We start from the raw sequence: 10,120 nt of genomic DNA, 5'->3' as shown, positions 1-10,120 counted from the left end.
GTTATATCATGTAATTTTGTGCGTAGTGTCTATCGAAAACAACCTCGCTACCTCACGAGGTAGAGGTAAGGTATGTCTACGCACATACTCTACCCTCCCCGGAGTCCACTAGTGGGATTATGTTGTCCACTAGTGGGATTATGTTTAGTATGTTGTTGTTATATCATGTAATTTTGTGCGTAATGTCTATCGGAGACAACCTATCTACCTCACAAGGTAAAGGTAAGGTATAGATATACACATACCCTACCCTTCCCAGAGTCCATTGTGGGATTATGTTGAGTATGTTGTTGTTGTTATATCATGTAATTATGTGCGAACGGTCTATAGGAAACGCCTTCTCTACCTTCCCAAGGTAGGGGTAAAATGGTGCGTACGCGCTATCCTTCCTAGACTCCACTTGTGGAAATACACTAGGTATGTTGTTGTTGATGTTATATCATATAATTTTATGTGCAAAGGGTCTGTTGGAAACAACCTCTCTACCTTCAAAGCTTGTGGTAAGGTTTGCATATACTATACCCTCCCCAGAATGCACTTGTGAGATTACGCTGCTATGTTGTTTTGTTATTATATCATGTAATTTTGTATCAAGGGTCTATCGGAAATCGTCTCTCTACCTCCCAAGATTGGGGTAAGGTCTGTGTACACTCTACCCTCCCAAGACTCCACCTATGTATATGGAATTACATTGGGTATGCTGTTGTGGTTGTTATATCATATAAGTTTGTAAAAGATTCGTTTTTTTTTTTCATTTTTACGGAACTTCTCTTCTTACCCTTTTGTAGGTGTAATTTGGAAGGGTGAGAAGCTGATCGATGGCGTCCCCGAGACACTCGACTTGCTTCGCTCTCATGTATTTCCTATTCTTTCTTTTTCTATTCATTTTTCCTTTTTTGGTTCAATATTTTGTATATTTTCTGACAAGGGATACAAGAAGAAGCTTTATGGACCTGGGGTTTGTTGAAAATAAACATAAGTTTCGATTGGCTATATATGAATCCTCTATATATATGAATTGATACGCGAACTCGCAACAGCCAAAAGTTTTAAGCTTTCCCGTGGTTGGTTCATGTACTAGGTGTGATGCATATGCCCTCAGCAAAGTTCAAACTTTCGTGTGGATTTTGTGTGCTCACATAACTGGCTGTGTGATGTATACGGAGATGATTTTCAGGGTAATAAGCTGGTATTCGTAACAAATGGGGTCCGGATTGGAAACACTATAGTAAAGGAAATAACAATGTTTTCATTGGTTATATGTGAATCCCGTTTCTTTTTGGGATCCAGTCCCCTTCGTTGTGCTATGATTAAGGGAAAATGCATAGTTATTCGCTTTCTTGTGAATATGGCTATCCACGACGCTAGATGTGCATAAATTGAGACACAAATGCACAACAGCCAAAGTTATCAGCATTCCTGTGGGTGGTCCATGTACTCTGTGTGTTTGTCTATCTTGCGATGCATATGCCTTCAGCGAAGTTATTACTTTCATGTGGATTTTGTATGCTTATATATACATGTGAACTGAGATGCAAACGCATAACAGTCAAGAGTTATAAGCTTTCCTGTTGTTGGTTCATGTAGTAGGTGTGTGTTTCTATCTTGAGATGCATATGCCCTTAGCAAAGTTTTTACTTTCATTTGGATTTAGTATGTTCATATAAATGTGCATTGAGACGCATAACAGTCAAAAGTTATAAGCTTTCCTGTGGTTGGTTCATGTACTAGGTACACTTGTGTGTGTGTGTGTCGAGATGCATATGCCTTCACGTGTGTGTGTGTGTCGAGATGCAATGCCTTCACGTGTGTGTGTGTTTGTGTGTGTTGAGATGCATATGCCTTCACTCGTGTGTGTATGTGTGTGTGTCGAGATGCATATGCCTTCAAGTGTGTGTATGTGTGTGTCGAGATGCATATGCCCTCTGTAAAGTTGTTACTTCCATATGGATTTTGTATGCTCATATAAATGTGCATTGAGACGCAAACGCATAACAGCCAGAAGTTATAAGTTTTCCGGTTGATGGTTCATGTGCTAGTGTGTGTGTGTGTGTGTCTATCGAGTTGACGCTCAACAAAACTTTTGCTTTCATGTGGATTTTGTATGCTCATATAAATGTGCATTGAGACACAAATGATGGTTCATGTGCTACTGTGTGTGTGTGTGTGTCTATCGAGATGACGCATATGCCGTCAGCAAAACTTTTGCTTTCATGTGGATTTTGTATGCTCATATAAATGTGCATTGAGACGCAAATGCATAACAGTCAAAGGTTATAAGCTTACCAGTGGTTAGTTCATGTAGTCGGTGTATGTATCTATTTTGAGATGCATATGCCCTCACCAAAGTTGCCACTTTCATGTCGATATCATATTGTTCGTATAACTGGCTGTGTATGATGTATATTGAGCTTCGATACGATGTTAATATGCAGGGTAAGAAGCTAGTATTTGTAACAAACAACTCAACAAAATCAAGAAAGCAATACGCCAAGAAGTTCCATTCGCTTGGAATTCCTGTTAATGAGGTTTTACGCATTAGTTTTTAATTAGTACTTCATATACGCAAACTACATTTTCATCGATTCCTGTAAAAACTAAACTCTCATTGTTAATGCAGGATGAGATATTCTCGTCTTCATTTTCTGCAGCAATGTATCTGAAAGTGAATGACTTTCCAAGAGAAAAGAAGGTTAGTTATCATGTCGGTTCAAATTCTCTCTTGTTTTTTCTCCTTGATTTCGTAACTTGAAATGGGAAGGAAAAAAAACTGTTTGGCAAGTGTGCGATTTAAGAAGGGGTTATACGGCTAGATGTCTACATAGCGGATGGACTGAAGGTTTCTATTTACCGTTTGAAAACGCTAATGGAGGCTCCAAGTGGCAACAGTACAACAACAACAAACCCAGTGTATTCCCATAAAGTGGGGTCTGGGGAGGGTAGAGTGTACGTAGTCCATACCTCTACCTCAGCTGAAGCAGAGAGGTTGTTTCCGATAGACCCCCGGCTCAGGACAGATAACAAATATAACAAAACATACAAGCAAACAACAAATAAGGGGTGACACACCGCTAGATAATAAAGAAAACAAGACACCCACAAAGTAATATTAAAAAACTTGCTATACGAAATCATAAACATCACCAAAGCACCATGAACAAGAGGCTACAAGACACTACAAGCACCGATACAAACCGAGCACTCTTACCTACTATTACGAACGTACTCCTACCTGCTAACCCTTCACCCTCATCCGCGTCCTCCACACCTTCCTATCCAGGGTCATGTCCTCCGTAAGCTGCAACTGCCCCATGTCCTACCTAATCACCTCCCTCCAATATTTCTTCGGTCTACCTTTACCCCGCCTAAAACTATCCATAGCCAGCCTCTCACACCTCCGAACACAATTTGTTGGGAACAAGGGGTAGCTATAGTTGCCTCACACAATTTAGAGACCAAATTCCAAACTAAACACTATTTTTCTTCCTAATGTTGCTATTGAAAACCTTTGTTCCATCTAACAAAATCCTTTATAATTTCATTCATTTTTTGGTAAAGGTAATCTCATTCATCTTAACAAGCGGTATTAAATCAAAAGAGACTAAGAAAACTGTAAGGTGCAGTAGTTAGAAATCTCGAAGAGCTGTATAAGTAGACAAATTTATTACACATAACAAATCTGGACACAAATCATCGGAAATTTCACCTAGTCTGAAAAAATGTTATCCCTGTTGAATTTGAGGACACGTTTAAGAAAGGAAAGAAAGGTCGAAATGCACCCATAAGAAGATCAAAGGGATTCATTTACTTGTCATCACCATCTTTATATAGACTTACTTTTGATAATTTTATGTTTTGATGTGATTTTATATCCTCATAATGATAAATTCTTTAATTACTCCACAATTTTGAGAATAAACCGGGAAAGACATCGTGATTTATGAGCTGAAACTTTTTAGAGGATTTTAGAGTTTTTAGGCCAAAACTCATAACATACACTGAAGAGTCCAGTGTCGTCAGTTACCACCATTAACCTACGTGTAACATGACGATTAAATAGCGAAGTTGAGATCCCGAGGATTACGTAGTGTTGCCAACTTGCTAGTTATTTCCGTTTGCATAGGAATTCTTCTTGTGCCTTTTAAAGTGAGCGATCGTAGTCTTGTCATTTCTATCTCAAAACCCAAATATTGATTAGACTGCTTGTTTCTCCTTTGAATTTCAATAGATTTTCAATTCTCGTTCACGTACTTTTGTCGTAATTGGAGATGTTGGGTTGCGTAAGCTGAACTGAAATCTTCATTTATTTCCCAAAATCATTCTGCATTGTGGTCATGTTGAAGCATCTTTTCAGAAGCATAGTCTAGTGTGATGTATTATCCTCTTAACTTCTCGCCCATTGTCCCGGTTCATCTAAAGGTTAGACCTGACTTTGATTTGGCAGGTTTATGTAATAGGCGAGGAAGGCATACTGGAAGAACTGGAGCAAGCTGGCTTTACCGCACTAGGTGGCCCGGTATGTGATCCTCTTCGCTCTCATATTCTTAGTAGAAAAGAAAATTCTTAGTAAGTTAACTGCTGTACTACAAAATGCCCCCCCGGGAGGTTTGGCCGCTGTACAGATTTTATGTTTTGTAGCTGAAAACGTACATTCTTGCAGGCAGATGGAAAGAAGAATATTGAACTGAAATCAAATTGTCTGTTTGAGCATGATAAGAGTGTAAAGTACAACTTTCCTTATAACTAATATATGTTTCTTTTCCGTTATTCCATACCGAGCACTGACTATGCTATTTCTATTTTCAGGTTGGAGCTGTTATCGTGGGACTTGACCAATATATCAACTTTTATAAGCTACAGTATGTCTCTTTTAAGGCCTACCTTTTTGATGAACTTAAATCGTAGCTTCACTTGAAGGGGAGCCTTGGTGTAACTGGTCAAGTTGTTGCCATGTGACCAGGAAGTCACGGGTTCAAGTAGTGGAAACAGCCTCTTGCAGAAATGCAGGGTAAGGCTGCGTGCAATAGACCTTTGTGGTCCGGCCCTTCCCGACCCAACTTTAGTGCGCCAAACTGCTCTTTTTCTTTTTGAATTATAGCTTCACTTAGAAGGGGAGCCTTGGAGTAACTGGTAGGGTTGCTGCCATGTGACCAGGAGGTCACTGATTCGGTTCAAGCTGTGGAAACGGCCTCTTGCAGAAATGCAGGGTAAGGCTGCATACAGTAGATCCTTGTGCTCCGGCCTTTCCCCGGAACCCCGCATAGCGGGAGCTTTAGTGCACCAAGTTGCTTTTTTTTTTTTCTTTTTTTTGAATTGTAGCTTCACTTAGAGGATAGCATTTTGTTATCGAGGGAATTTGTACGAAAGAATGATGTTTCCTAATAATTTCTGGTACTTCAAGAAAAGCCGAAAGACAAGTTATTCGTATCTGCCATCTTTGCTATTTGCTAAACTGATCCTTGAAATGGCATTGTTGGTGGCTGTGGGTAGGTATGCAACTCTTTGCATTCGTGAGAATCCTGGTTGCCTTTTCATCGCAACCAATCGCGATGCAGTGGGGCATTTAACTGATCTTCAAGAGTGGCCTGGTAAATATCACTTTGAGTGTCCCTCAATAAAGATTGATTTCCATTTAACCGTTCTGCAAAAATTCTCCACTTTAATAACGATCTTTCTGCATGTGACTGTAGGTGCGGGATGTATGGTTGCTGCAGTATGCGGAACAACCCAAAAAGAGCCTATTACAGTCGGGAAGCCATTGACTTTTCTGATGGACTTTCTATTGCAGAAGTAAGAACGCTATCTGCAGCTTAGTACATTAAATTTATTTGAGAAAGCTAGTTATGGATAGATGGCCTGTGGGTGGCGTCACATGTAGTAGCCAAACGATGAGTTTGAGTAAATTTCATGCTAGTTTCCGAGTTGCATAAGTCTTTGCGTTCTTAATATTGGTGTCGTTTATCATTCGACAGGTATAAAATCACTACGTCCAGGATGTGCATGGTTGGTGACAGATTGGACACCGATATTCTATTTGGACAGAATGCCGGTTGTAGAACTCTCCTTGTTTTTTCAGGTCTGCGAATGTCTTCCATTTCTTTGTTTATTTTGTTAAAAGTTCTTGCTCATGTTCAGTTTTGCCATCCGTTACACTTCTGGTCAATTCATACCCTTGCCATTAGCAAATCGTCTCGTATTTGTCCTTTAACAAAGTTTCAACATGAAGTAAGTGAACTCCGTCAAGGTCCGGGACTTCTTCCTACCGGCAAAGGTAATATAAGACCAGAAGTCAAAACGGAGGGCAAAGCTGAACAATTTCAGTTAGTACATGCGAAAAGTTGACCTTTTACAAGCTTGTTTTAAGCAGAGGGTCTATCGGAAACAACCTCTCTATCTCAACGAGGTAGGGGTAAGGTCAGCGACTTAGCGTACACTCTACCCTCTCCAGACCCCACTTGTGGGATTACACTGGATATATTGTTGTTGATTCAATTTCCAATAATAGCTATGCTAAGTTGCCTCTCTATCTCTCAAGGTAGGGGTAAGTTCAGCGACTCAGCGTACACTCTACCCTCCCCAGACCCCACTTGCGAGATTACACATGGCATCATGTTGTCGTCGATTCAATTTCCAATAATAGCTATGCTAAGTTGCCTCTCTATCTCTACGAGGTAGGGGTAAGGTCAGCGACTCAGCGTACACTCTACCCTTCCCAGACCCCACTTGTGGGATTACACTGGGCATGTTGTTGTTGTGGATTCAATTTCCAATAATAGCAATGCTAAGTTGCCTCTCTATCTCTATGAGGTAGGGGTAAGGTCAGCGACTCAGCGTTACCCCGCTTGCAAGATTACACTGGGCATGTTGTTGTCGTCGATTCAATTTCCAATAATAGCTATGCTAAATTGCCTCTCTATCTCAACGAGGTAGGGGTAAGGTCAGCAACTCAGCATACACTCTTCCCTCCCCAGACCCCACTTGCGAGATTACACTGGGCATGTTGTTGTTGTGGATTCAATTTCCAATAATAGCTATGCTAAGTTGCCTCTCTATCTCTACGAGGTAGGGGTAAGGTCAGCGACTCAGCATACACTCTACCCTCCCTAGACCCCACTTGCGGGATTACACTGGGTATGTTGTTGTTGTCGATTCAATTTCCAATATCGCTAATGCTAAAAAGTACATATCGTTGTTTCTATGTCTTTGCAGGTGTAACAAATGAATCAAAATTTCAAGATTTATCCAAAGAAGTTAAACCAGAATACTATACCAATTCTATAGCTGACCTTCTCAAGTACATTTAGCATTCTTTGCAAACCTATTTTGCTCGGACTCGTCAAAAACGTCAATGGATGCGTGTTGGATTCGCCAAATTTAGTGTATTTTTGAAGAATCTTACATAGGTGCGGCGTCAAAAATGAAGAGTCCGCGCAACTTAGGTTGAAACAAGTAAATTAGAGGGTAACAAATTTCTTATTATGTATAAGTTGATGTTTTTTGTTCATCATAACTTAGAATTAGTCCTAATGAATAAATGGTCAGATGGAGAATAATTAGTTTGAGTCAAAAATATTTCGCCGAGGGTCTATTGAGAACAGCCTATCTATGCTACAAAGGTAGAGGTAAGGTCGGCGTAGAACCTAACTTCTCGTGATTCCATTTGTGGGATTATGCTGGGCTTCTTGTTGTTGTAACTTGGTGTGTGTGGATGGATCTTTATCCTATATATAATAATTAGTCCGAATCAAAAATATTTCTTGTTTTTGAGTCGAGAGTCTATCGAGGACAACCTTTCTACACGACATTGGTAGAGGTAAGGTCGGCGTAGAACCTACCTTCTCGTGATTCCACTTGTGGGATTATGCTGGGCATGTTGTTGTTGTTGTTGTAACTCGGTGTGTACGTGGATCTTTATACTAGGTCGTGGTAGGGATTCATTTATATATTTTGGTCCTCTTCCTTCTCTCGTTTCTGATATATTTTATATGTTCTCTTTCTGTTTTCGCTTATCATTTCTATATGGTATTCTCGGGTTTCTGCCAGTTATCTATCGTTTCGGGTTATGGCTTGACTTGCCTACTGGTGGGATAAGATAGGCACCATCACGACTTAAGAAATTGGGTCATGACAGCGTGGTATCATTACATACTTGAATATATATTTTGGATCAGGAGATTCAACTGTTTATATATAATCGGAAAAGTCCTAGGTGTTTATTTATGCTATATTATAATTTTTCGACAAAGAAAATTCAATTGAACCTCTTTGTATTCCATCACATTTGAAATTATCTTATTTCACTTTTCAAATATAATAAATTATATAAATTATAATTTTATAACATAATTTCGAGATAATTTAATCTGCCAATAAAACGAACCTTTAATTTATCATTATGACTAATTGCTATGATCATTTTAGTGCTTCCCATGTAGTATTAAATTTGTATTTTTAAAAAATTATTTCTTTTGATTGAGTAGACATATTTTAAAATTTCTCAACCATGTAACGTGTAAAACAAAATAGAGATTTAGTTGAAGATTAATTTAAAATGGAATAATAAATTTAAATTGTTTGAATTTTTTATTTGCTCTTTTATTTAAGCAATATCCTAAATAGATTTTCTAGTCAAATTTCATTTAAATAATTTCTCAAAAAAGAAATTCAATCAAGATATAATGTGTATTGTATTAAATAATAAAAGTTTATAAGACTTAAGTACTAAACTATTGACCAACAGGGGTGGTGGCGCGGTGGTAAGGGGCTGCTCCAACCTTATCCAGAGGTCGAGGTAACCTTACCCAGAGGCCGAACCTCGACCTCTGGGTAAGGACAAACACTCTGTTGGGAGCTCTTCCCTCTAAATAGGGCCCGTTCCGAAGCGAATCCGAATATAATCGGACTCCTAAAAAATAGGTACCGAACATCGGATGGTTTAAACCAAAAAAAAGTACTAGTCGATTCATTTGCCACCTATATTTGACAAGTTCAGTTGCATTAGAATCTTTTTATAATATTTTAATTTTAATTTTATACACTTGTGTGGTGGGGTCTTTTCCCGACACCGCACATAGCGATAGATTGCCCAAAATATAATAATTATGATAAAAAATATTTAAATATTCAGATTTTTTCCCCATAAATAACCAAAGCTAATTATTTATTACCATATAATAAAAAAGACTAGTCCATTGATCTCAATATTTTATTTATTTATTTTACACCTGTCCATTATACACTATATAAATAATAAAGTATAAATAACCCAATATCACATTAGGATCTCTAAAGTTTCACATCTAATGAAGAACAAATTTTACAAACTTATCTTATTCCTTTCTATCATTTATCTCCTCTTAACATCATCCCTCGCCGGCACCGGCGGTGGCGGTGGTGGAAGAGGTGGTGGCGGTGGTCGGAGCTCCGGCGGCGGAGGAAGGTCTAGCGGTGGTGGCGGTGGATCAAAAAATAGAGGCCGGGGCGGCGGTGGGGGCGGCGGATACGGCGGACGTGGAGGAGGACATGGCGGTGTGTGGCCAATACCACACGGTCATCATCGGAGTAGTGGATCTAATAATAATTCAATAGGGTATTATTGGTCTTGTATTGCCACGTGTCTTTTTGCTTATTTTTCGTTTTATTAGAAAAAGTTTGATATATATATATATATATATATATATAAAAGGGGTAAAATTTGGTTTGTATATTTAATTTTAGAGAAGGATTTACCACTTGTTATTATTTTTATTTAATTTTAGAGAAGGATTTACCACTTGTAATTATTATTTTTGGAGTTACGGTAAAGTTGTCTCAGTTATTTCTGCATGGCTTGTGACGTGAAAGCAGTCGATTTGGAGTAACGGTAAAATTGTCTTTGCTGTTTCTAAACGACTTATTATGAGTTTGAAACGTGGAAGCAGTCACCGTGGAGTGAAGTTAATGAAGTTTTTGAATGATCTATAGGTCTAAGGTTCGAGCTATAAAAGCAGATACTAACGCGTGCATTAGAGTGAATTATCGACATTATTCTTTCTCAAACTTGTTAATACGAGAAGTTAATGTAGTTTTTGAATGACCTATAGGTCTAAGGTTCGAGCTATAAAAGCAGATACTAACGCGC

General features: G+C 38.7%; 1 protein-coding gene across 1 annotated transcript; it reads left to right on the top strand.

The window, feature by feature from the left end:
• Window positions 1-788: 788 nt before the first annotated feature.
• On the top strand, window positions 789-7,972 carry LOC107854867 (phosphoglycolate phosphatase 2; the record flags this gene model as incomplete). The annotated part of the gene is given in 10 exon segments (XM_047412378.1): window positions 789-856; window positions 2,436-2,528; window positions 2,621-2,692; window positions 4,445-4,516; window positions 4,661-4,720; window positions 4,807-4,859; window positions 5,491-5,588; window positions 5,691-5,790; window positions 5,973-6,076; window positions 7,210-7,972. Coding segments are annotated over 10 exon segments (815 nt in total), but the record flags the coding sequence as incomplete, so codon positions are not given.
• Between the last annotated feature and the right edge of the window lie 2,148 nt (window positions 7,973-10,120).

This window comes from Capsicum annuum, chromosome 5, assembly GCF_002878395.1.
Source record: "Capsicum annuum cultivar UCD-10X-F1 chromosome 5, UCD10Xv1.1, whole genome shotgun sequence".
In the NCBI taxonomy this organism is placed as follows: domain Eukaryota; kingdom Viridiplantae; phylum Streptophyta; class Magnoliopsida; order Solanales; family Solanaceae; genus Capsicum; species Capsicum annuum.
This window is presented reverse-complemented; position numbering and strand designations above follow the sequence as displayed.